This window comes from Haemaphysalis longicornis, unplaced genomic scaffold (genome assembly GCF_048455015.1).
Source record: "Haemaphysalis longicornis isolate Haplotype H1 unplaced genomic scaffold, Haemaphysalis longicornis Haplotype H1 scaffold_10, whole genome shotgun sequence".
Lineage (NCBI taxonomy): Eukaryota > Metazoa > Arthropoda > Arachnida > Ixodida > Ixodidae > Haemaphysalis > Haemaphysalis longicornis.
The window spans coordinates 113,970,523-113,997,554 of record NW_027526204.1 but is presented as its reverse complement, the minus strand read 5'-3'; the positions used below and the strand labels follow the sequence as shown (position 1 = coordinate 113,997,554).

The 27,032-nt window shown below is 48.6% G+C and overlaps 1 protein-coding gene across 1 annotated transcript; it reads right to left on the bottom strand.

Annotated features, from left to right (window-relative positions):
- LOC144160042 (alpha-1,6-mannosyl-glycoprotein 2-beta-N-acetylglucosaminyltransferase-like) lies at positions 1-22,745 on the bottom strand. The gene is made up of 9 exons (XM_077691662.1): positions 22,572-22,745; positions 21,620-21,718; positions 20,366-20,572; positions 13,680-13,777; positions 12,965-13,064; positions 12,128-12,258; positions 11,696-11,777; positions 11,485-11,574; positions 1-108 (listed from the first exon to the last, which is right to left on the bottom strand). Exons 1-9 carry the CDS (start codon positions 22,743-22,745, stop codon positions 1-3), a joined length of 1,089 nt encoding a protein of 362 aa, XP_077547788.1.
- Between the last annotated feature and the right edge of the window lie 4,287 nt (positions 22,746-27,032).

Below are 27,032 nucleotides of genomic sequence, written 5' to 3'. Positions count from 1 at the left end.
TCAGCCAAGAGGCCTTGGACCCATGCATGCAAAGCCGTCGGCCAGCTGCATGGCCCACAGTTGATTCGCTGGGACGTAGTTGAGCAACATAGTCGCCCGTTTCTCTACCTGTGTGATACCCATAGCAAGCCCATAGCGTATGCGGTGGGTCTGCCTTGTCTTTAGATTCGCGGCATTTATCTCAGTACTACTCTCCGTAGCAGTACCAAGTCTAAAATCACGACAGGAATACCGCAAAATCCTAGCAGGAATTCCTGTCATACGACAAAAAACTGTTGCGACAACAGAAGTCCTGTTGTTACGACAAAGCCATCTGTTGTTACGACACACATTTCTGTCGTAACTGCATAGTCGGTTCAAATATTCCTGTAGCTACAGCAGAACTTCCGTTTACGCTACCCTTCACAATGGGCAATAACATTCAAACCATGTGCAACTTCTGATGGAACATTAGGATCACGACAGGACAGGAATTCGGCATGATAGAACATCAAAATCCGGCCAGGAATAGGACACATGACAGAACATCAGAATCACGACACGACAAGAATACGACAAGACGGCAGTAGGACACGCGAAAATACGACGAAACCACCTAAATTTTCTTGTCTTTTTCGACTAGAGCTACACGTGACCGAGTTTGGATACGAATTATTTGAAGAAGATTCAGTGCCGTATTGCCTTTTATTTAGTGATGAACGAGCGGTGGACATGGGACCCGTTCCAGGCGGTAACGATTTGTAATGTCACTGTAGGACATGAGCCGATCCCTGCCCTACCATCGGAGCAAATGAGCGTTAAAACAGTGCCACTGCGTTATCTGAATGAATGCGCGTTATTCACTGGTCGATCAAGAGTCCTCGATAGGAGAATTAGCTACAACAGCATAAGCCTGTCACCCGTGATTTACGCTGAAGACTTTTGTGCCCTCGCCCTTTCGATACACTGCTACGCTGAAGACTTTCGTGCCCCTCACCCTTTCGATACACTGCTACGCTGAAAACTTTCATGCCCCTCGCCCTTTCGATACACTGCTACGCTGAAGACTTTTGTGCCCTCGCCCTTTCGATACACTGCTACGCTGAAGACTTTCATGCCCCTCGCCCTTTCGATACACTTCTACGCTGAAGACTTTCGTTCCCCTCACCCTTTCGATACACTGATACGCTGAAGACTTTCGTGCCCCTTGCCCTTTCGATGCACTGCTACGCTGAAGACTTTCGTGCCCCTTGCCCTTTCGATGCACTGCTACGCTGAAGACTTTCGTTCCCCTCACCCTTTCGATACACTGCTACGCTGAAGACTTTCGTTCTCCTCACCCTTTCGATACACTGATATGCTGAAGACTTTCGTGCCCCTTGCCCTTTCGATGCACTGCTACGCTGAAGACTTTTGTGCCCTCGCCCTTTCGATACACTGCTACGCTGAAGACTTTCGTGCCCCTCACCCTTTCGATACACTGCTACGCTGAAAACTTTCATGCCCCTCACCCTTTCGATACACTGCTACGCTGAAAACTTTCATGCCCCTCGCCCTTTCGATACACTTCTACGCTGAAGACTTTCGTTCCCCTCACCCTTTCGATACACTGCTACGCTGAAGACTTTTGTGCCCCTCGCCCTTTCGATACACTGCTACGCTGAAGACTTTCGTGCCCCTCGCTCTTTCGATACACTGCTACGCTGAAGACTTTCGTTCCCCTCACCCTTTCGATACACTGCTACGCTGAAGACTTTCGTTCTCCTCACCCTTTCGATACACTGATACGCTGAAGACTTTCGTGCCCCTTGCCCTTTCGATGCACTGCTACGCTGAAGACTTTCGTGCCCCTCACCCTTTCGATACACTGCTACGCTGAAAACTTTCATGCCCCTCGCCCTTTCGATACACTGCTACGCTGAAAACTTTCATGCCCCTCGCCCTTTCGATACACTGCTACGCTGAAAACTTTCATGCCCCTCACCCTTTCGATACACTGCTACGCTGAAAACTTTCATGCCCCTCGCCCTTTCGATACACTTCTACGCTGAAGACTTTCGTTCCCCTCACCCTTTCGATACACTGATACGCTGAAGACTTTCGTGCCCCTTGCCCTTTCGATGCACTGCTACGCTGAAGACTTTCGTGCCCCTCGCTCTTTCGATACACTGCTACGCTGAAGACTTTCGTTCCCCTCACCCTTTCGATACACTGCTACGCTGAAGACTTTCGTTCTCCTCACCCTTTCGATACACTGATACGCTGAAGACTTTCGTGCCCCTTGCCCTTTCGATGCACTGCTACGCTGAAGACTTTTGTGCCCTCGCCCTTTCGATACACTGCTACGCTGAAGACTTTCGTGCCCCTCACCCTTTCGATACACTGCTACGCTGAAGACTTTCATGCCCCTCGCCCTTTCGATACACTGCTACGCTGAAAACTTTCATGCCCCTCGCCCTTTCGATACACTGCTACGCTGAAAACTTTCATGCCCCTCACCCTTTCGATACACTGCTACGCTGAAAACTTTCATGCCCCTCGCCCTTTCGATACACTTCTACGCTGAAGACTTTCGTTCCCCTCACCCTTTCGATACACTGCTACGCTGAAGACTTTTGTGCCCCTCGCCCTTTCGATACACTGCTACGCTGAAGACTTTCGTACCACTCGCATTTTCGATACACTGCTACACTGAAGACTTTCGTGCCCTTCGCTCTTTCGATACATTGCTACGATGAAGACTTTCGTTCCCCTCGCTCTTTGGATACACTGCTACGCTGAAGACTTTTCTACCCCTCGCCCTTTCGATACACTGCTACGCTGAAGACTTTCGTGCCCCTCGCTCTTTCGATACACTGCTACGCTGAAGACTTTCGTTCCCCTCACCCTTTCGATACACTGCTACGCTGAAGACTTTCGTGCCCCTCGCCCTTTCGATACACTGCTACGCTGAAGACTTTCGTGCCCCTCGCTCTTTCGATACACTGCTACGCTGAAGACTTTTGTGCCCTCGCCCTTTCGATACACTGCTACGCTGAAGACTTTCGTTCTCCTCACCCTTTCGATACACTGATACGCTGAAGACTTTCGTGCCCCTTGCCCTTTCGATGCACTGCTACGCTGAAGACTTTCGTGCCCCTCGCTCTTTCGATACACTGCTACGCTGACGAGTTTTGTGCGCCTCGCCCTTTCGATACACTGCAACGGATGACGGGGGCTGGAGGAAGATCCGTTCCAATGAGCTCCCGATCCCCACGAAATTTACAACTTCGCATTCGCCCTCTCCCGCGAAAAATGCACCCGGTACACAATCAAACGTGCAGGGAACAACGAGCCCGATCTTTGACCGAGAAATACCCAATAAACCCAAGCACGGTGTGAGTGGACGCGTCCGACTATAGACATCACGACGCTTATGCTGTGATGCCTCTATATGACCCCAACATTCCAACCATCAATTCCCTTTCTGTACGCATCCGCAATTGGGCAACGGCAGAAGAGGCGGCTATAGCGCTGGCACTAGCTCACCGGCCGACTCCTGCAATCATAATTTCAGATTCGAAAACGGTCATCAAAAAATTCGCCTAAGGGGCTATTTCTCCCTAGTCACTCAAAATTCTCGTACAAAACCCTCCTAACACCGAAGTGGAATTGATCTGGACTACTGCCCATTTAGGGTTGGAGGGTAACGAGGTGGTCAATCAAGCAGCTCGAGAGCTCGCCACCCGCGCAGGACCAAGCCTCGTCCCCCCTTACATGGAGCCCGATCAGCCCGAGACAGCTTATTAAGCTATCAAGAAATCACAGCACACTACCGCCTCTCCCGCCGAATCTATCCGCCAGCACATCGGGATCTTACTAATGACGAAGAACGTCTGTGGTGCCTGCTATAAGACGAACACGCTCCCATGGCGCTCCATACTGCACCATATTCACCCGACTTTATATCCGTAACCTAATTGCCCTGCGTGTGGTGCGAAGGACACAGTCGCCGATCTCATATGGCCATGCTGTGAAGACCCCTTTCCCTTTGATTTCCTAAGTCGAGCTTAGGAGAAGGCACTGGGCAGCTCGGACTTGCAGACTCAGAAGAGTTTCGCGGAAAGAGCTGCCATATTCACTGAACGCACTTAACCAGGCTTTTGAATAAAGTGTTTCTTTTCTCTCTCTCTCTCTCTCTCTCTCTCTCTCTCTCTCTCTCTCTTCCAGTGGGCCTTTGAGGGCGTTCGACTCACCAGCTTTGCTAATTCTCTCTTTCCACTTTTCCCAGCTTTTGGGTGGTTGCTTTGCGGCAGCATCGTTGCGACATCGCCGCCTAGTGCGGCGTGCTTTGCTTTGTGTGCGACACGGGCCGTGTTTTACTCACCATTTGGTTGCAAGCTGAGCTGTGTTAACCTCACCGATATTCGAGGCTCACACCAGCCAAGAAGAGTATTTGAAAACCGCGTTGGGGAAACCTGGATATCTTGTGATTGGGTGTGTGTAAGGAACCGACGCCCTCCTCCCCTGCTTATCTCTGTAACCATCTGGCTGTTCAAATAAACACTGCTGTCGTTACGTGCTTTGTTCGCTCCATAGGCAATGCCTCGGGTCGCTTCGCCCCGGTAAGTGGCCAAGAACAATAACTACGCTACTGTCTAAGATAGAAAGCTGGGCCAGTTGTTTCATAGTTTTTGAAATGGGAACCAGTGCTAAGACGCTACACAAGGCACAGTTACAGGATAAATACCAGTTGCGAAACTCCCCATAGGCCCCCATCTATCAAAAGCCGGTCTTCGATTGCCCCCCTGCGCCGCGGCGAGCACGGGGCTAGTTGAATATCCTGTCGCCTGTCGGCAGAAAGTTGAAGTGGTACTCAAGTGCTTGCGGCTGCTGCCGTAAGTCGTAAAAAGAAAAGCCCCCAAAACGCAAGGGAATTTCACTTAATGAATGTCTTATATTTTAAAAAGCAAGCTTTATTTTACAAAACTTTTGAATATTAATAGTTTAGCGAGGTTCAGTTTTTGTCCCCTAGGGGCTCGCCATACGATTGGATAATAATTTGTTCGCGATAACGCAATGCATTGAAATTGCGAAAGCGTAGAATAGACCATTATGGATTACGTTCTTGGACATTAAATGGGCATATGACAACGTAAACAGAGAACTGTTGTGGAGAATGCTGAAACTCCATGGATTAGATGAAGAGTTAATGCAGTTTCTTATGGCAATCTATAACGATAATAGAGTGCACCTTATATGGGAAGGACAGAAATGCGCCCAGCAGGTCAACACCCATAGGGGACTGAAACAGGGATGCCTTTTGAGCCCAATACTATTTATGCTTTACATGGCAGGGTTAGAAAGGAAACTGGAAGAAAGTCAAGTAGGGTTCAACCTAACACATATGCTGCAAGGGGAAGTGGTACAGCAGCGTATTCCGGGAATGTTATACGCAGGCGACATTATTCTTTTAGGTGATAACCAGACCGATATGCAACGGGTCATAAATATTAGTGGCCAGGAAGCCACCCACTTCGGGTTAAATTTTAGCGCCGAGAAATCGGGAATAATGGTTTTCAATGACACTGCCACTGACCCAGTGCCTATCCAGCATGAAAAATTACCCAGAGTAAAGGAATATAAATATTTGGCAGTGTGGATAAACAAAGGGGATACTCACGAGGAGCAACTGAAAGGAAAGGGCAAGTGAAACGCAGGTATAGTGAAGCATACAGCTCGGTGGGGGTCTAATAAATATGAAGTAGTGAGACCAATGTGAAAACGAGTAATGGTTTCGGGTCTCACATTTGCGAATGCTGTACTCTGCTTAAAATCAGACGTTCTATCAGGCCTTGAAGTGAACCAGAGAACGGTAGTCCGTTTGGCCTTAGGAGCCCTTGGAAAAACAACTAACGAAGCAGTGCAGGGAGATATGGGATGGCGTCGTTTGAAGTTCAAAAAGTGCAGAGTAAAATATGCTTTGATAGGAGGTTGAGAGCAATGGATTAACGTAGGTGGGCCGCTAAGGTTTTTAGGTACCTATATTTGAAAAGCGTGGACACGCGATGGTTAAGGAAGACTACAAGGCTAACGATGAAATACGGAAAGAACAGTGGAGAATCCAAAACACCCAAGGTAACCAAAAAAGAGGCAAGGCAGAGACAAACGGATAAATGGAGAGAAAAAATGGAAGCTAAAACGTAGATGTACAGGGCTGAGAAATTGGACATCAGAAAGGAAAAGTTCTACGATAATTCCCAGGGCAGTGCTTTGATTTTTGAGGCTAGAGCAGGTTGTTAGCGAACTAAGAGCTTCGTGGAGAAGTATTCACAAAATGATGGGGTATGCGTGGTATGCGAAAAAGAAACAGAAACTATGCGGCGCACAGTGCTAGAATGCGAGGGTATCCATCCAAATCTACATGAGGGAAAGATTCGGCTTCCAGAAGCCCCAGGATTTAAGTGTAGCACTGAGGGAGTAAACTTCAATGTTGTCGAGGCGACGAAAAGAAGATTAGAATGCTGGTGTATGAAAAGCAGAGAGGGGAATATTGCCTAGGACAGCTATCCCCTGTAGCAGGAAAAAAGTATTTTGTGCCTAATAAGTTTTTTGTGCCTGCCCTAAGCAGCGCTAGTATTAAACCAAGAGTGTAAAACATAGGTATACGAGTCCTTTCTGCTAAGATGACACGGCATCACCCCGCTACAAAGGGGAAACCAATAGCAATTATCAATCACCATCATCATCATCACCTTCAGCTTCAACGGAGAAGGAAGGTCTGCACCGCCCGGATTCTGAAGCGGACTTTCTATTGAAGAACTGTGACACAAGGGGAGAAAACAGACACGGACGGCACTGGACTTACAACTGATTTATTGGAAACTATACTCACCTTTCTAAGTACAAATTTCTTTCGCTTTCGCATATATGCCACACCCTACTGTAACAGTGACTGTAGGCAGCAAGGAGACGGTGTACCAGCAGGAAACGTTTGGACGGAAGAATTTTGTAGCCTTTAACTAAAATTTGAAGACCCATATTTGACAAACCCTGTAGGCATTTGAATAAACCTTCTGAGCAACGGGAACGTGCAGGGTTGCATGCGTTGAGTGCGCGCGGATAATCACAGTGACTGCCTTCAAGTCGCTTAGAGGTCAATGTGTAGTAGATGTGCGCCTGACTTCTACGAATACTCCCTTCGTGCAGAGGTGCACCTACACGTTCACAGTGTGGCCGCCATGCCGGAAATATGTCGCACCAATCTCTCGAGAGCTTCCAGCCTCTGAGTGACCTCGAGCTGGCGCACTGCATCTCATTATGGCTGAGGAAGTATTTGAAATTTGTTATGGAAAAACGTATTAAACGGGTTGTGCGACTAGCAGGTTTAAAAAAAAAACGAAATGCATGCTCACCACCTCCCGGTGTGGAGAACTCTGCTGGCACGCAGGCTTACGGTGAGGCTACCGGGTGGAAGGCACCTACGGGCAACTGCTGTCAGCGTCAGGTCCCAATTGTAGTCGTCGTAAGTGCAGAATTCCTGCAATCAGGACAGGATGCAGATGACGTCGCTATCAATCAATCAATCAATCAATCAATCAATCAATCAATCAATCAATCAATCAATCAATCAATCAATCAATCAATCAATCAATCAATCAATCAATCAATCAATCAATCAATAGGTTGATCAGTAACTGACAGATGACTGAATCATACCCACTACTATTTAATCAATCACCTAATCAATCAATCCACTGAATAAGACAAGTGTACATGTTGCTTTCCCGTCCCGTCGTACATCGACGTAGAAAGAAAATGTGGTTGATTACTCTGTCATAGGAATCGCTAAAACATGAAAGTGAAATGTGCAGCGAAATCTGCAGCTGAGCCTAATTTGCGGGTCGGCGGCTGTCTTGTGGGCGTGCTTGGCGAGCGACGTCCTGCTGGCGGGTCGCTTCGTCAAAGGTGTGCTGGCGTCATTTCCGTGACGGATATGACGTCAGTGAAATCTTGGTGTATCCCGGCGTTAAACACTTTCGTGTTAAAATATAAAACGCGAAACGAGTAACCCTAATTATAACCTACTCTTAGTACTAAAGGTTGCTTCCCTGCAAGCAGACCCTATGTGCAGGGGTGCACCCTTTACAGGCCGCTTGCTTCGTTGCACTGGCGTCACTTCCATGACAGATATGACGTGAGTGAAGTCTTTGTGTACCCAGGAATAAAACAATTTCGTGTTAAAATTGCGCAAACCATGGCTTGGCTTGGCGGAGGCAAGTACGACGAAGGCGTAAATGAGGAAGTTCCGTCCTGTAGCGCTGGCGTGGAGGCAAAGTAATGTTTCCGGGCATAAATAATTGCGCAAGTAGTTGCTACGCAAACTTCCGAGCGCATTCATAGATCCATGTGTCGACCCCTTCTAGACATCTTACCGATAAAAAGGGAGTCGTGCAAGCGATAATTTTGCTCGCTCTGGTTGTCACACAAGAATCACGTCATTATGGGCAAACTATACTTATCGCAACATGTTGCTCTAACTACACACAGCATGTTTTGTCTGTTTATTGTCTGCCTTCGAGACATCTTTTAAACGAGCATTGGAGGGAAGGGGGGGAGTCAGGGGGACGCGTCAAATAGCAGGAACTTGGGAGGATATCAGCAAATGCCTTGCTGCTTCATCCGCCCCAAGCATGGCGCCGCTATCAGTGAAGCCGACACGCACAAGTTGATGTAGGCATGCGGCGGCGCACTGGAGGCTGGGAACGGCTGCAGTGCAAGCAATGACTGTGCCAAACGAACCATCTCCTGCAAAAAGTTGCTGCATGCGAGTAAGTACCTTGGGCAGTTGTGAAATAAATTCCTCGGGGCACTTAAAGGGACCCTACCACACTTTCGATAAGTGCTTGTACTCTTTCCTACGCGTCTGGAACCACTGCGAAAGCTATACTTATCGCCAGCACGAGCGGCACTGCGTGATTTGCTCGTCGCACCAGATACGCCCTTCCCTTACTGCTTTGTTTTTGTGGCTTTATTTTTAAAGCTGCTGCCGAAAAGCGTTCATGTAGCGTACCGCTACATGGCCTTGGTGACGTAATTGGAGGCGTCGAAGAACACCAAGACCGGTAAAGAGAGAAAAATCTTTTGAGCGAGTTTACAAGTTATCTGATGGGCATAGAACAGTGATTTTTGGCTGACGTACTTTGCGACCCCCTAATCTAAGTAGTGGGTGTGTTGGGTGACTACGTTTTGCAAGCATTTAAGATTAAAAAAAGTTGAAAAAAGTGTTGCAGGGTCCCTTTAAGTCGGCTTATACGCGCTTTAAAGGCTAAAGCCTGGCAATACTTATAACGACATCTGTACGGCTACATTTTTTTTTCGTCCCTCTGTTGGCTCTCATTTCTTCCCCTTTTGGCGCGAATTACAACGCAGGCTGCTTTAAATGAGCCATGAGGTTAAAGTACAGGTTTGTTTTATTCGAACGATTTGGAGTTTTATATTGCCCCAGAGCTAGTCCGGCCACAAGCAATAGTTTATTGGGTAGAAATTACTCAATTTATTTTAAAATTTGCGATTCTCCCACCAAATCCTGTGTTTCGTGAGGTCGTCCGCGATGACGTCAGAAAAGCAGGCCTTGAAGTTAACGCGAACGCGGCACTAGGCGTCCAGTGAACAACAGAGCCTTGTTCACCGTCAGTCCTCCCAGATGGCGCTACCATACCGTAACCCACATTTGCCCACCTTTGCTTTGTTTTTGACCGTATTTGCACCTGGCTTGTTTTTAATACAGTAGAAAGTGCTCTTGTTATGAAACATGGGGCATACTCGACAAACAGGGTCACGTAAGACAATGTCGCTTGCGCTAATCGGCCTGTGTCGTGTCAGACAACCCGAAAGCGCCATACTGCTGTGCAGCTATGACAAGCCATGTGTGCGCAGTGCCAACAACAGCACGCTCTGGTACTTCAATGTTTACGTGTACTTTCGTAGCTTCCATGCTTACCCCACCATTCTTACTTCTATACAATGAATATACGCATTACATTTAAGCGAAAATATCCCGCGAAGGAAGATTATAAGCCCTGCATAACTTGCGTTTGCTTTTGCCGGCCTCCGCCAATCGCACAGGTGTCTGGTATGACATCGTAGGTTCTGTTGCGGGAAATGAGCTAGTGAGTCGCATGGCCATTTGCCGTTTTTCCTAATTATGAAGGTTATTTGAGCGAAGTTTACGTTAAAAGTGGTGTCAGTATGATTCTGACGAGGCAATTCTTCGAATGAACGAAAGTCGTGTTTTGTTTTCATGGCTCCTTTAAGGGCGAGACACGTGTGCGGAGAGCAACGCGTTACCGCATGCGTTTTTTTCCTCTCCCAAACCGGTCCTGTAGCCTTCATGCGTGCTCCTAGCCGCCGCCTAACCGGTTTCCAGAGTGCGAATACGCGTGCGGATGCGCGTCCCTCTCCGCTCATGTGTCCCCCGCTTTACGGCTACACCGAGTATGCGTCTCTTTCTTCACTGTCGTTTCTTGATGGCGCGAACAACTGCAGTAGTCAACCTGGTGGCACACACCGTGTCTTCCTCAGAGCCCAATTGCTACATGGCTGGAATGCACCAGATTAGCTCACGTGCCGTTACGCTCACTTCTTGCGTGTACGCGGAGTGGTTTACATTTCCTTCCACTTCCCCTGCCAGCGTGTGAAGATGGCACAGGAGTGATGAGCTGGCCTACAATTGTGGAGATCCGATTTCAAATCCAAAGCAAACTCGAATGTGTTTTAAAGCGATGCTGTTTAAGCCGATGGTTAGGCCGACGGACGTGCGCAGCAAAAGCTCACCGAGCGATGACGTCACCGCGCGCCGGTACGACTTCACCCTAGCTTTGCCTCGCCGCGCCATACGGAGGCCGCGCACGCGCAGATGCGGAGCTAAGCTGTGACGTCACCCCGAGGGTATAAAAGCAGCTCCGCTCCGCCGCTGCGGTGACAGAACAGCCAAGTCTATGATGAAGAGAGAAACGGGGCGACCGAAGAACAGCGTCCCTCCCGAGTGTCCATTGCTTTTGGGGGTGCTAACAACGACACCACACGGACAACTTGGCCGAGTCCCCAAGCATAAACTTTGCCGAAACAAGAATGGGCTAACTGGGGCCCCCACCTTCGCTGTTTGTCCAGTCTCGCGCCACCAAAATTTACTCTTTACAGCCGCGACAATTTTTCTTGACCAGTTAACTACAAGAACGACGACGATTTTTCGAACAATGGTATAATTGAGGCTTTCGCCATAACGCGGTCCGAAGCACAGATTGTTTAACCTTTACTATGATTTTGTACTGTTGCTCAAGGCGAATTTCGGAGAAAATATTTTGTACAATGTTCTCTGAGGATTCCGTGTTACTTAGGAATCAGCCTGCAGCTCAATGGGATTCATGTTGTTCATGTAATTGTTATTCGGATGACTGTCCCATGCTGCCAGCTCTAATTAAACTTTTGCAACCATTCACAAGGCGCATATCGTATGTTACTCACGCCGAAGCAGCCTCGCATAACCTCCCACGTGTCCCTGGTCAAAATGATGCCCATGTTGTTGGTGCTGTTGGCCCAGGGGCGTACCTCTACCTGCGAGTGAGGGCGAATACCCCGCCAAATTTAAAACGCCTGGCACAACTAGTTAAAGCAAGTTTCAAGCACCGACCTTAAATTTGGACGTTGTCGTACGTTCGCCAGGCTGTGAATTTACCTTATCCAACAGGTACTTCTCGTACCGGTAATCGTTGTTCAGGTTTCCCACCATACACAGGCAGATGTTGTAGCCGCAAAACCTGTCGGGAAAGAAAAAAAATAGGCAGGCACGCAAGGTAAACTCGAAGTGGGTGAAGGTCCAGTTGATAATGTGAAAACATTGCTTCCTGCTGCCGAATGGCATCAAAACCTTCAAGCGTTCAATAGAAAGTGACACTTGACAAGGGCAAGAAAAGAGGATTGAGCCTGCGGTACATTTGGTTTTTCATAAGGCGCGTTTAAGTATTTTAGAGTCCTTTTGAGAAAGCTGTGTTCCCATGGGCCTAACTTCTGCAGCACTGTAGACCGGTCCTTTAAATTGGTTTGGTTCCCATAATCATCCGAGTGCTGCACTATATTAGATGTGGAAGGCCAAGGTGTCGCAGCTCACTTAGGCTTGTTGGCTAGGAGTAGCCGAACGGCCGCGAGGTAGTCCGCGGACACGTAGTAGTCTTCCTCCAGCAACAGAATGGGGCCATCGTGCTTGCGGGTGGCGTTGAGGCTCTCCATCACGAAGTTTGCCTGCGGAAGTTACATATTGTCAACCTTTAGCAGGCTGTGACGCAAAAAAAAAAAAAAAACTATGAGGGCACCTAAGCTGTCCCTAGGATGCATTGAATGCGAAAGTGCGGGTGTCCAGGAGCCGAACGTTTCCTCTAGTAATTGTCATCATTTTTTTCCGTTTGCGTCTTTTAAAGCCAAAGCTCTACATCACGTCGCAAGTGACGTTCAGTCGCCGGCGCGCAAGCTGCGCCCTTCTTTCTTTTCGCTCCGCTCGCTCGAAGCCTCACCGCTGCGGTACCACGTGATTTGGCGAGCGGGAAACGGCTGCTTCGCCTGCGCTTGATCCCTTAGCGCTGGCTGAGCCGTGTGTGTGCGCGCTTCAACGCAAGCGAACCACGGGATTAGGTAAAGGTTTAACGGCTACTTTGCCGGCGCTTGGTCCCTCGGTCTCATCACTGACTGCGGATGTGGTTCCCATAAGTGGCAACGTTTGTGCGGTACCCTCAACATCGCGATGCCTAACTTCTTACTCTGCCCCCAAACCGTCGCGGTGTGATTTTTCTTGCAGTGGGGGCTGCAGGCAACGCCACACTGCGTCGAAATGTTGCGTCACCTGTATGCCGTGCGCGCCCTCGTAATAAGGGCGACGATAGGAACGACTTAACATACGTACGTATATTTGCGTGTGAATAACTTTTACAGAAAGAGAGGGCACAGCGCGCACCTTCCACCACCAATGGTGCTTGATTTGCGTGAACGCGCTCTCCCTGTAGTGACCGAATGCGTCGGGAAAATTGGCGCCGTTACATTTCATCTTGCGAGCCCTGTAAGATGAGAGAAACAGGGCGGTGTCAAAGCCACCGTCGAACATAAGCAACGCACGCACGCACGCACGCACGCATACTCGCGCTCACTCACTCACTCACTCACTCACTCACTCACTCACTCACTCACTCACTCACTCACTCACTCACTCACTCACTCACTCACTCACTCACTCACTCACTCACTCACTCACTCACTCACTCACTCACTCACTCACTCACTCACTCCACGCACGCACACGAGTACATAGGTAGTAACTGTAAAAGGACGATGAGAAAGAAAGCGCGTGGGACAAAGACAGGTCGGACATGATGTTCCACAATTAAAAAAAAAACGATTCTGAATATTCCCGCAGTGCTTTGCTTATGCAACTCATATAACGCTATTAGAACTTATATCAGGCATTGTGAAAATTTTTCATCCCTTACTGTGCAGCTGACACAGAAAAAGAAAGCATTCGTCCTGTAGGAAGGTCAGTCTATAAATTTTGAACACGCGTCACATCGACAGGCCAGGACCACCGAAGGCTCTTCATTTTTGACTGTCGCCCCACATTTGTTCGAAAACCAATCGAAACCTTGCACCACTTGCGTCAGCAAAGCAACTCCTCTTACTGCTCAATGTTCATATTTCTCGGACAGTCGTTCGGGTGGGTTCCAGGGAACTCGGTCGGGTAGAGTTGCGTGGAGTAAGGGAAGTATATCTGCATCACCTGCAACAAATGAAACGACATTACGGGATCATCATGCGTCTAGTGGTAAATGATCGCCGACTAACTGAGGCGTGCATGTAAAAAACGCGATAAAGCAGGCGTTACCGTTCAGCGATGCCTGCATAGCCACTGTGAAGCAGAGATTTCTTTTCGAACTTGGGATAACTATGTAACATGCTTCCTTTGTATATGAAGAATCTCCCAGCAAGTTTCAACAGTAACTGTTCACTATAACATACTCTAAACCCCATTCAATCTTTGCGCGCACGAGAATGTTTAGATAAGATGCACTTTCCCAATCGGCATTCCCACGACGCCATCTGCTCCTCCTGGCCCCATACTGCCAACGTCAGGGCTGTCGTGACGTGGCAACGCGCTGGCTGTGGTTGGCGCGCGATGTTCCTCCGTGTGTATGACGTCATGGTTTTGGGGCTGACGTCATGCTGCCAGGTGCGTGGAGATGGTGGAGACCACGGTCGGTCTGAGCGCGCGCGCGCGTCCACACCGTCAGTGGTGCGACGAGAACGGTGACGTCACGAGCGCCCTCCTGTTATGGCAGCCGCCTCGTTGTTCGTTCAGCCAAAACCGAAACTGACACGAATAAACGAGGCTGTAAATAATTATTTACGCTACGACCGACCACCTAATGTGTCATTCTGTGATTAGTGGGCTCCCAGGCACCTATAGCAGCGAAAAAAACACAACACGAAAATTTTGTGTTAGTACTCATTTAATGAGAATTATTTTGGGGGCAATTCTTTGATTCGATCGTTGATTCATAAACCATGGTCGCTCGATACAAAGGATCGAGCTGCCGTGCATCAACTCGCAATGCATTTTTTAAAGACGATAGTCTTTCTTGGGCTACTTTAACCCAGAAATTTTGGTCTGTCTTTCTGTCTGTGACTCGATTCAGCCACCCGGCCAAAGTGAAACGAAGTCTGCGCAAGTCTTATATACTCACAGCCAAATCTAAACGTCTAAGTCCAGTTTATATGTTCATACTTGTCAACATTGTTGAACAAGAACAAGACATTACGCAAATATAAGACAGAAAATTAATACATAAAGGATATTGACAGTGTTCCTTTATAAAAAAAATTCATGGATGCTTGATTTTTGCGAAATGAAATACTACATCTACTGCAGAAAAAAATAGCAGTGGCTTAGCTCGGCTATGCCAGGATATACGTAGCGTCAGCTAAGGTTCAGCTGGTTACTCTTATGTTTCCTGGTTGTCTAGGATTAGCTGATTATCATTCTTAATGCTGATAAAACGATTTCCAATCCAATTCGACCCAATCCAATCCAATCCAGTCCAGTCCGGTCCAGTCTAGTCCAGTCCAGTCCAGACCAGTCCAGTCCAGTCACTGCTGCTCGCGCATGCGCAGCACGGCTCTCCAGGAGCCGCGCGAAACTACTATCAAGCCGCTCCGGCGCACCGTCAGACATGGCGACTGCGCAACGGAGGGGCGCATCTGGGCACGCCGGCGCCAGTGCGTCTGCCGCGGCTATGACGTCACTCCTCTGGAATGCGCAGACCGCCGAATGGGCAGACCCAATTCTCTACACACCCGTACTCCAATTGGATTCGATTTCCAATCCAATCAAATTTAATCCAATCCCATCAAAATCCAATCCAATTCAATCCAATCCAATGCTCCTAGCGCTTGCGCAGCACGGCCCTTCAAAGTCCACGCGAAACTGCTCACCCTCGTCCAGTGTAGTTCACGCTACAAAAATTCACACTGTCGCCTGCTGTCGCCCGTGCCACTATAGCTTCTGGCGGCATTTTAAGAATTCAAGCGGAAACAGTTACGCAAGGTTCCCCTAGATAGGTTCCACGTTTTGCTTGGAACGCACGTGGGCTAGGGCAACGCGGTTCTATAAACGTTAAAATAGGGCGCCTCGATTCACGCGCGTCTCCGCCGTACGGCACCGCTGGCATGGAGTCACCCAGCGTGGAGCAGTGGAACGCGGTAAATTTAAACTGACTTGAGCAAACCTTTAGCCTGTTTACCTTGGGATGAGCGCGAAGCAGGAGGGACAGCATGAGAGGTGAGCGGTAAAGCGAAGGGAGGCATTTACTTAACAAATGTCGACAAAGACTATCGTCTTTTGTCGACATTTGCGATGAAAAGAGCCGATACGCTGCCAGTTTTTCAGTTTTGAATCGGAAAGAGCTTTGTTAACCCTGTGATTACCAAAACGTTATTATTTTGCTTAAGCATGGGAGAAGTTTTTATGATCTTTTTGACACCCCAATTATGAAGACAGAAAAAAATTTGGTTCATTAGGACGGAGCCTAGGACACACTGGGAACTGGGAAACACTGGGCACTAGCAGCCCATATACCACTCAATGAGACAGCTACCTTGATCACCATTATTTATGGTTCAAGTGAAGACAATAAAGTAAAGTTTGTATGGCTAACATTTGTAATAACAAAGGAATTACACAATTTCGGCTACCTGTCACAAGCAGATTGAGCCACCCGGGCTCGATTCGAGTTGACACGCGTAAACAATCATTTTTAGCACACGGAAGTAGGTGCTTCCCTATATTCGCAAACTTTTGAAGGCCCGGGATCCTTTGTCTGTCGGTAGATGGAGTTAAATGTCACAAAAAAAAAAAACCACTAAGTGCGAGAAAAAATGGCAGCATATCCACCCAGTGGATGATGGCGAGGGTGCGGAGTACGGGGACTCGAAATGACATCCAAGTTGCGCCCCGAGTGACATCCGATTTGCGGCCCGACCGTCATTCGATTTGAGCCGTGAGTTGCACCTTGATTGTTCCGTTAATAAAACTGCAACTCAGGGCTCAAATCGAACTGCGCTTGATTTTTGCTTGATGGTGGTGTGCGCACGGATGGACGCGGACGGACATTGGGAGGTCCTAAGGTACTCCGCACCGTTGCAGGCGAGGGAGTAAGCCGTGTGACTCTCGGGTACTAATTCACTGTCGTAGCCCTATAGGCAAGACGACTGACACTAACTCTGTCAGTCCACCAGACGCAGGCTGGAATCCTGCCGGTACCTGCGGGATTTTTTGCGATTGTAAATGATATGCGCACGGACGCGGACGAACATTGTGCGGTCCTAAGTTACTCCGCACCTAAAAATATTGTTTTAGTTGTTGCTCCTGAACAACACTGGGCATCAAAGGGTTAAGCAGAAAAAACTGAAGAATATTTAGAAACTCAAATTTCGCGCTACACGACGTTAGCAGGGACGCAGTGGAGGAAGCAATAACGGAACGGAAGTAACGCTAAACACTAAAGCATAGTTATCAGTTGGTAACTGCATGTTGGAATTCAAGGGATACGATCAAACGAAACTAGCGGCATCACTACAATCGCCCAGTCATGTCTCTAGGCGGTGGCTTTGGTCCGCGGCCGCCAACCGCACACACAGGTTTCGGTGATGTCACAGAGAAACAGGCGGAATGTGACGTCACCGAAACTTGAGAAACAGAGAAACAGCCGGAAAACAGCTTTATTTTTTTCCCTAATATCTAATTTATACGCTTGAAGTTTGCAATTGAAACTGGTATCAGTGTTACCGGGACAAAGCAGCCTTAATTTTAGCACGAAAGCGTTTTATTCCGGGATACGCCAAGATTTCACTGACGTCATATCCGTCACGGAAATGACGCCAGTACAACGAAGCAAGTGGCCTGTAAAGGGCGCACCCCTGCGCAGAGGGTCTTCTTGCAGGAAGCAACCTTTAGTACTAAAGAGTACGGTATACTTGTGGTTGTTCATTTCGGGTTTTGTATTTAAACACGAGAGTGTTTATGCTGGGATACACCAATTTTCACTGACGTCATATCCATCACGGAAATGACGCCAGTACACCTTTGCCGAAGCGACCCGCTAGAGAGACGTCGCTCGCCAAGAACACCCACAAAACAGCCGCCGAACGGCAAATCATGCTCAGCTGAAGATTTAGCTGCACATTTTTTCGTGTTTTACCGATTCCTATGACAGAGGAATCAGCCTCAGTTTTTTAATGAACACACTTGTATTTTATCCTCATGGCCTCTTTAAGGAACTCGTGTCGCAAAGGAGCCGACATCGGTCGCGCGACGCGGAAATGTTGATTGGTCCATGGGGCCATGACGTATTCGAGCCATGTGAAGGAGCGGAAAGTTTTCATCAGTCGCAGAGTCCGTCGAGGGGCGCAGCGATTCTGACGCCATCGTTCGTGTGAACGCGGACACAGCGCTGCTGCTAGGCCGTCGGGAGAGAACGCGCGCGATGGATGAAGTGCCGTCTACCAGTACGATGTACTCTTCTAAGTCGGCCTCTCCTAGGAATGCGGATGACGTATTTACAACTGGTCTTGCTTGAATGTCGCGTTGGACTCTTTGTTTCACTTTTCTGGTTTGATTAACCACACTATATCGGCTATAATTATTCTTTCTTGAGAAGCCAAATTTTCCTCAAGACGCCTCTTTTAGCAGCTTAGTACATTTGCCAATCTTTAGGCTGTAGTTTTTTGCAGAAAATAAAACAAAAAAAAGTTTTACAAGATGTTGCAGGGACAGATAACACCTCTTTGTTGACTATACTCTCTCTATCACAAATCAAAGGGCACCACTTTAAACACCTCGAACCCAAACGGCTTTTCCTATGGGGCCTTAGAACGTCTCAAGGAGGAATTTTAGCAGCAGAGCTGTTTAAGCCGAGCGTTATTCGTACCTCACATCAAAAAACCTCGCGGAGCAATTACGTCACCTCGCGTTGCCTACCATCCCCTGGCGCAGCTGTGTATAGCTTCGTGCTCTCTTTGCTAGCCGACGCATGGCTCGGCCGAGCCTTACCGGAGCACGTCAAGCCTTGACGTCACTGTGGAACACATGGTATAAAAGCTCGCGTGCAGCGGCATCGTCAATCTTGCGCGTGGGCTTGTGGCACGTGAAGAGCTCGCAAAACATACCAAGGAAAACTACCGAGCGCTCGTGGGCCTGCGCTTCGTGAGGTCGACCTGCTCGACCTTCGAGAACACTCCGCCCAGCGTTCGGGGCGCGATCTCTGATGTTATGTTCTTTTTGCCAGTTCACGTGTGTTAGCGCCTGAATAGGGAGCACAGACGCCCAGTTCGCGAAGCCGGTCACCGCGGGTTCTATCGCGTGCTAACGCGGTCCACTTTGGGAGAGATGTGAAAGACTGCTGACTTTTTAAAACGGTCCGGGTCTGCCAGTCATGGAGAACTTTCAGCGGCAAGTTCGGAAATATATGTGATGTGCAACAGCCGGGTCTCCGACGGAGGGAGAGGGGCCGCCAGCTCTGCTGTTTCTCCAGCCTTGCACTACTAGCGCAAGCCGCGCCAATGTTTTTGATCTACCAGCCTTAGGTTCTCTGCCGAAAGGAATGCTGGCAACCACGACAGTGATGTGTGCGACAGCATACTTTCAACTGTTGTTGAGATGAAAAGAGGTATTTAAAAACCTTTTCCCACGTAAAACTATCGTAAAATGCACTCTTTCCTATTCCTTTAAGCGGTTTTTGAATCGCGCATTGAAACCGACGGAGTAATTTGTATACGCACGATAGTGTAACCTCGACACTACATGGTGCGAAGATTTCAGAAAGTTTAAAGGGACCCTGCGACACTTCCTTCAACTTGTTTTGAAATCCTAAAGGCTTGCAGAACGTAGCCGCCCAACACGCCCAGTACTTAAATTACGGGGTCCCAAAGCACCTCAGCCAAAAATTAGTGCCCCATCAGATAATTTGTAAACTCGCTCAAAAGATTTTTCTCTCTTTCCTGGTCTTTGCCCTCTCTTTCCCGGTATTTGCCCCCTCTCTTTGCCCCCTTTTATTTCTTTCAAAGCCTTCCTTACTTCTTCGGTCTATCTGGTGGGATGTCTATCTCCTCTGAACTACTTTCTCGTTCGGCATTATCCTGGATGTTCTGGCTGCTGTACAGATCCCGATAGAACTCCTCAGCTACTATGACTATTTTATCCCTATTTGTGATGACATTGCCTTGCTTGTCTTTCAGCGCATACATCTGGTTTTTCCCCACGCCTAAACGCCTCTTCACTGCTTTCAGGCTGCCTTCATTCTATACAGCATATTCGATCCTGTCCATATTTTGCTTCCGTATGTCAGCTGTCTTACGCTTATTGATTAACTTCGAAAGCTCCGCTAGTTCTATTGTGTCCGCTGCGGTAGAGATTGTCGCTGGCTGCCTGTGTCGTAAACTCTGCTTCCTCGGTAAGAGCTGAAGATCGGTTCTCCAGCGCGATCCTGAATTCTTCAACTTTACGTCTTACTGTTAGCTCTTTGATCGGCTTCTTACGTACTAGGTTGTTTCGGTTCCTCCTCATATCTAGCCTAATTCGAGATCTTACCATACGGTGGTCACTACACATCACGCCTCCGAGCACTTCCACATCCTGCACGATCCGCATACTATGAAGCCTATTTCATTTTTATGCTCCCCATTCAGAGACTCCTCTACGTCCACTTCCAGCTCTCCCGCTTGAACCCGAAGTGTACTTGTCGCAAAATTTGAATCTAAGAATCAGTGATGATGACACTGGTACAGTTATCTGTGCCATGGATGGGAGGCCCACCTTGCAGAAAGTGACGGTCTTGGAGAGGTTGTGCGCGTGCGCGTCGTAATAGTCGTGACTGAGGATGAGCAAAGCACGATCAATTCCCTTTACCAGGGACAGACTGCGCAGCAGCAACTTCAGGTAGCGCCACCGGTTGTGCACTTGCACCACGATCACCGGGTCCGAGGGTGTCAGGGGGCCAAACTCGTCCTCGTGGTGTACCGCCTGCGAGTATGAGAATAAATAAATAAATAAATAAATAAATAAATAAATAAATAAATAAATAAATAAATAAATAAATAAATAAATAAATAAATAAATAAATAAATAAATAAATAAAGTAGTTCTAAATATAAATAAAGTAGTTCTAAATGTCAGGAAAATGGATCAATCAGGGAATCAAAGTTATTCTGAATATGCGAGAATCCGAAAGTTGTTTTACATACGATAGCTTGCATGCATTGTAACTGCAACTTGGCCTCATGTTTAGTGGAGGGGATGTTATCAAGCAGAGAGGTGTGAAGGTAGCACGGACATGAGAAGGAAGAGCATATCAATCAATCAATCAATCAATCAATCAATCAATCAATCAATCAATCAATCAATCAATCAATCAATCAATCAATCAATCAATCAATCAATCAATCAATCAATCAATCAATCAATCAACAATGGTCATTGAAACGTAGTTTTCGGTGTGATGTGCTTGAAAAATTCAGTGAATCAAAGTTATCGGCAATGTGTGGTAATCCGAAGATAGTTTTTCATGCGATAGATTTTGTGAGCGTAACGGAAGCGGTTTGCTTGAATGCTAGCGGAAGGAGTGGTATCGTGTCAGCACGTATCAGGATAACAAACGCGTGAGGTGGAAGATAAGAGCAGATAGCTTCTTCTCTCCAGCTTAGTGCCTTCCCCTCCACATTTCGTAGCAAACCATGCCTTCCACACTCTGCCCTGCGCAACCTACTACAAAGCAAAAAGAAATACGGACGGGGTCCAATGTAAAACGCTGGCGGATGCAGCACCACAAAATATTGTATGCCCTGATTCTTTTGCAACTGGCAACCGATTAATAAAGGATTCATTTAAATAACCGTGAACTCAAGCTGTCGTATTACAAAAAAATTATGAAGCCGCAGTATCTCCTAACAATTCAAGTGCGGCAGCGGTAAGTGCACATCTACGTAGCATTCAAGAAGCTGAGTATCCGTTCCCAGATGCACTAGCAAAGGCTGCGTACCGGATACTTCGCGATGGTTGTAAAACACTCGCCTGTTGTCTGTTGAGCTCGTAAGCGATGAAGTGCAGGTCTTCAATAGTTGTCGGAGGCGCCAGGTCTGCTACCACCGGGTCCCGATTAGGAGGGCTACCCTGTAGGTATTGTAAAAGGGGTTGAACAGTTGTTTGCTAGCGCAGTGTCTATTCTCACGGCAGGCGGGAGAATAGCGTTTTTGAAATTCTCACGGCAGTCGCCTGTGATTGGCTAAGCACGCCACCTAAAGTGCCGTTGGGTGAAATATTCGGCAAAAATCCTTTCGGCCAACCGCTTCCTTGGCACCATGGGGTAGTACCCGCTTTGAGACGATGATGCTTCGGTTAGAAGCCTGGTGAGGAGAATTTCTTTTTTTTTTTGAAGTGTTCAAAAATTGAAAAGTTTTTGTTTACCGGGTTTTAAAAGCTAATTTTCGCAGTAGGGTTATTCCTGCAATTATCGCACGGTGGTTACGCGGTACTTTTGCTGGGTTGGGTGTTTTCGGTGAAGTTGGGCTGGGTTAGCTACGTCCGGTTGGGTTACGTTACGTTTCCCCGTGTGGAAACTGCCGTGAGAAATGTGCTACGGTAATAATCAGGCTGCCGTGAGTATAAACGCTAGCAAACACATAAACGGGACGAATGCAGCTTTAAGGCGATGACTTTGCTCATTCACTGCGAAGTTTCTTCTGTAGATTCTCAAATATCCCTGTAGCAATAAAGGGGCACAAAAATAAGCCTAAGAACATCATGTCCTTAGTTCATTCGGGGCATCTATTTCGTGCAATAAATTAGCCTAACTTATAGGTCATGTCCTCCTCCGGCAGAGTGAACTAGAAAATGGAAGCCTTCTCCCACCGAGCCTGTTACACTGCGGACTATGAACTTTTTACCTCTTCCAAGTGGCTTAATTTGTGCGCCGGTTTGCACAGGAATCTACGTGGACAAGAACGGGAAGACAAACTTGCATTACCTGATTGGCGCTGCCTTGTGACACGTAATAGACAAGCTTGGAGGTCACGAGGAGAGCGCAGCAACAGCAGCAGCAGCAGCAGCAGCAGAGAAGCGCCGAGAAACGATTGTGCGCCAGTCTCAGCCGTCTCCTTCTGAGTGAGAACATCCGCGAGTCGTGGAACATGGGCTGCATGGTACCTGTGATGTGCGCAATAATGATGATGATGGTGACTCCGCATACCCGTTCGGGGGAATTGCTGAAAAGATTTGGCAGCCAGTCAAGTCGAAAGACCTTTTCACGGCAGAGCTGTTTAAGCTTTCAGTTCCGCCGTCCAGCGTTACCAGGACAAAATAACAACAAAAAAGTGGCTATTAGAAAATAGCCAGCGCAAGGAAGACGAGGGCGATCGAGGAAGGTAACAACAGACACAGCGCGGCTGTTAACGACAGACACAGCGTGTTGTTACCTTCCTCGTCCTCGTCTTCCTTGCGCTGGCTATTTTCTATTACCATGAACCAATACCAACTCGCCCAGCTTGCCATCTTGGTGAAAAAAGTGGCTGTGGCTTAACTCAATTATGCCTGGATGTGGTTAGCGGTTAATATGTTATAGTTTAGCTTGGTTCTCTGCACGGTTACACCTTTATCGTTTGGCTTCGTACCGACTTACTTTCCATATCTGACGACAAATCCCACCGAGCCGCCCCTTCTATGTATTGGCCGCGAGGCCCACCACTGGAGAGGCCGGCGCTGCGATCGTTTTGACGTCACTTGTAGGATCACAGTTCCTATCTTGCTGCGTAGTTGGCTTGCAGCGCGTCACACTTCGCTTAGGAAGCGCGTTCTAAAAGTATTTTCGTGTTAATTTCCTTCGTTTCAAGTTAATTCTCAGTGCGTCAAGCGCAGTTGGGCCTCATAGGGACTTTATAAGCGTATCAACTGTGGTAGATTATCCGCAAACACCATGAGCCTGGTGGTGTATTACGTATGCGACCGAAGCGTAAGCAGCGGCTTGTTTCCCCGATCAACAATGTGGACTATGACGATCGCCGAGTTAAGTTTCTAGATTTCCTTTGTTTGCAAGAAATGTATAAAGCAGGAAATCGTGAAGCGCTAACTGCTCGCAGAAGCACACGCACCCGCCGTGCCTGCCCGCACGGCTGACGGTGCGGCTCGAACCGACGCAGGTCGCCGCAGCAACAACTTGTCGCCGGTTTTTAAAATCACACAAGTCGTGGAAAATAAGTTCAAGATTGTTGAAAGTGGATGTTGTACCCGCCGCGGTGGCTCAGTGGCTAAGGCGTTGCGCTGCTGAGAACGAGGTCGCGGGTTCGATTCCCGGCCGCGGCGGCCGCTTTTCTGATGGAGGCGAAAAGCAAAAACGCCCGTGTGTACGAGATTTCGGCGCACGTTAAAGATCCCCAGGTGGTCTAAATTAATCCGGAGCCCTCCACTACGGCGCGCCTCATCGCCTGCGTTGCGTCGGCGCGTTAAACCCCACAATCAATCAATCAAAGTGGATGTTGTTGTGATGAAAAATTCTGATAGGTAGTGTCATCAGCTGCGGTTTTCAAAGCGATGCTCAAATATCTGCCGCGATTTACGCCGACCGACTGCGTAGGTCGGTCCCGGCAGCGCCGGCCCGTTCACGCACGGAGCGGCGAGCGGTCGAAGGATGGCTATGCTTGCGGGCAAGAATCGGCCGAGGCCGTGCAGGTATCTTGATCGTCGATCGCTTCAACGGAAATCACCGCCCTCACAGAGTTCCCAGCGCGGTGAAAGGTTCTGTTAGGGACTGTCACTCGCAACTCTAGCGGCGATGGAATATCTGCTGCGACGATAAGCCTAAAGTTCCCACCATCCGATTACGTGCATACGAAGCCGGCTGCGAGCTGTTGGGGAAGGCCCTCCCGTCGCGTACGCGCGTATTGCATTTGGGTTCCTCTAGCTCCTTGGGGGCCCCCAACTCTCGGTTCTCCTATTCTAAATCTCCAATTACCCGAAATCATTAAAGGGGCACTGACACAAAAATTTAGCATCTTGTTTTTTTCGTTGCGATAAGTAGCTAGTGACCTACTTATAACCTGTAGAAACCTCATTTGCTTCAGCGTGCGACGGTTGTTTAATTAGAGGGATTTTAAATGCGGCCAGTCGCAGTTTCGGTTTCAGCGAGTGCCGCGAAACGATGGATTTTGTGGATTTTGTGTGAACAAAGCTGACCACGTGACCGTCGGAGGGATCCGCATCGACGGCAGTTTCTGCGAATGCCCCCAAGTACTGATCTCGTGAGGCGCTTAATTAAAAAGCGACCGTGGATGTGACGCAGGCGCTGCGAGTGCAAATGCTACCGCGGCTAAAGAACGACGCGCGACGCTCGAGACGGTGGGTGGCAAGACGCGCGCTGGGAGCAGCCGGCCGGTCTGCCTAGAGGTCCGCCTACAGATGTGTTCGGCTTAGCACTGCGGCGGATATTCGAGTGCCGCTCTCGTAAGCGGTGCAGATGACAATTTTTAATGCAACCCGCCATCGCATCATTAACTCCTTTCTCATGTAAGCCACTATGGTCGGGACTTGGGGACAATTTCGTGCAGCGGTAACAAGCTATCACTCGAGCTACCTGCGCTGGCCTGGGCCACTTCGCGGCCGTGGCCGCCGCCTGCACAGCGACCGTGCGGCTAGCTCAGTGGGCTTTTCGTGCCTCCGGCGCGTTTTCGCATCCAATGGTAATAAACAGTAATAGAAACAGAGTGCCTGGAATCGCTGTAGAACTTTGGTCGCGGCCAGCTGCCCGATTAGCTGACGAAATCACGGCGCCTCCGCCGCCAACGATCGGGTCGTTCGTTCTCGAGAGAAGCTCCGCCCTCCGGCCCTCCGATTGGAGCGGCGAGCCGGGCGAGCCCGCGTAAAACGCCGGTAGTGCGGAATCGGCAAACACAAACTCGTGACGTGCTTGGATGTTGTTTATTTACAATTGCGCGTGGTCCTCTGCTGGCTGCTCGGTTGCGTTTCGCACACCTCAAAATTGATTTTAAATATGTTCTAGGCTGTATTCGCCGCTGATATTTTGCAGATGATGTATATGTGTTCCCACCAATCTATCTCCGACGTTATCTCGCCTTCAAAATTTTGTGTCAGTGCCCCTTTAAGGACGTGTTTCGCCTCGTACGCAGCCTCGCCTTCTGTGAGCAGTCGTGAGTTACGAAATTGATGCTTGAGAAAGGCCGGCTCACAGCAAACATACTAAACATGCTGCAATTATAAATGAACACACCGAGCACCTAATGAAATTAAATATAGCCTTGTACAAACCCGCTCGAAGATGTTAAAAACTCGGGTACATACCGTTCATACATTGCGGACAAGTTGTCGCCAAAAGTAAACATCATCCGTGCAGAGTACAGGCTACGGCAGTGATCATTAATCAAATTCGGGCATGGCTATAAAAACATCGTAGGGGAAATAGCCACTGATTAAGCCAAACTGCAGACCATAACAATACTTTTAAACATGTGCGGCGAAGCAATCTGATCACCGTTCTCACGTAGTCATTCATTTATCAGGCAATACGACCAGTTCGCGCGGTGAGATCATAAGTGAGCGACGCGTTTCCGTCGCTGTTACAAGGGGTTTCCTTGCACACACATGTACCGTCACAAGTATTTCATAATGAATTTACAGCGTACTTTTCTCGGCATCAGCTGCATCGTCCTTGGCGTTAGCTGGCTGCGTATGTAAGAGCTGTGGGTCGCGATGGTAGCAACTACCTAAACGCGGCGGTATCGCCGGGAACAAGCGAGTCGCTGATTGCTGGCCTGGATTATTTGGTTTACAGACAACTTTTTTGGTAATTTGCATCAAATCCACAAGGAGGGGCCGAGATGGTGGCCACAACAAGAAAACACGCTTCCGCATACGCCTTGGAAATGTGTTGTAGCAGACGACAACATGATTCGGCGTCATACAAGTGACGTCACTCGTAGTGGCACCACGGTATGTCCTCGAGGCCAATACGATGCAACGCCGGCTCCTCCTCTGTTGTTGCAACGCGGTTTCACCTCCTCCTCCTCTAAAGTCATGCCAGATGGCGCGGCGAGCGGCGCTGCCAGCTGCGACGGTTGCTAAGCAACCGCTCAGCCCACGGTGCGGCCACCGGCAATAGCGAAACGGCGAGAATACGACCATTGTAGCTGTCGCTGCAAAATACCGAGCGCACGTGAACGCGCGCCTCTTGCGGAGTGCCCGGCGTCGGCCAGCTCAACCTTTGCTTAGCGTCCGAGGCTTGATCATTCGCGTGTTCTTCTCCTCGCCAGTTCACGTGCGTTCGCGCCTGAAGTGGGGAGCACGGACTCCGAGTTCGTAGAGCTGGTTGCCGCGGATTCCAGCGGGTACGCGCTAACGTGGTCCACTTCTAGAGAGATAAGAAAGGCTGCGGAAAAAATGATCCGGACCTGCCAGTCATGAAGAACTTTCAGCGGAAAGT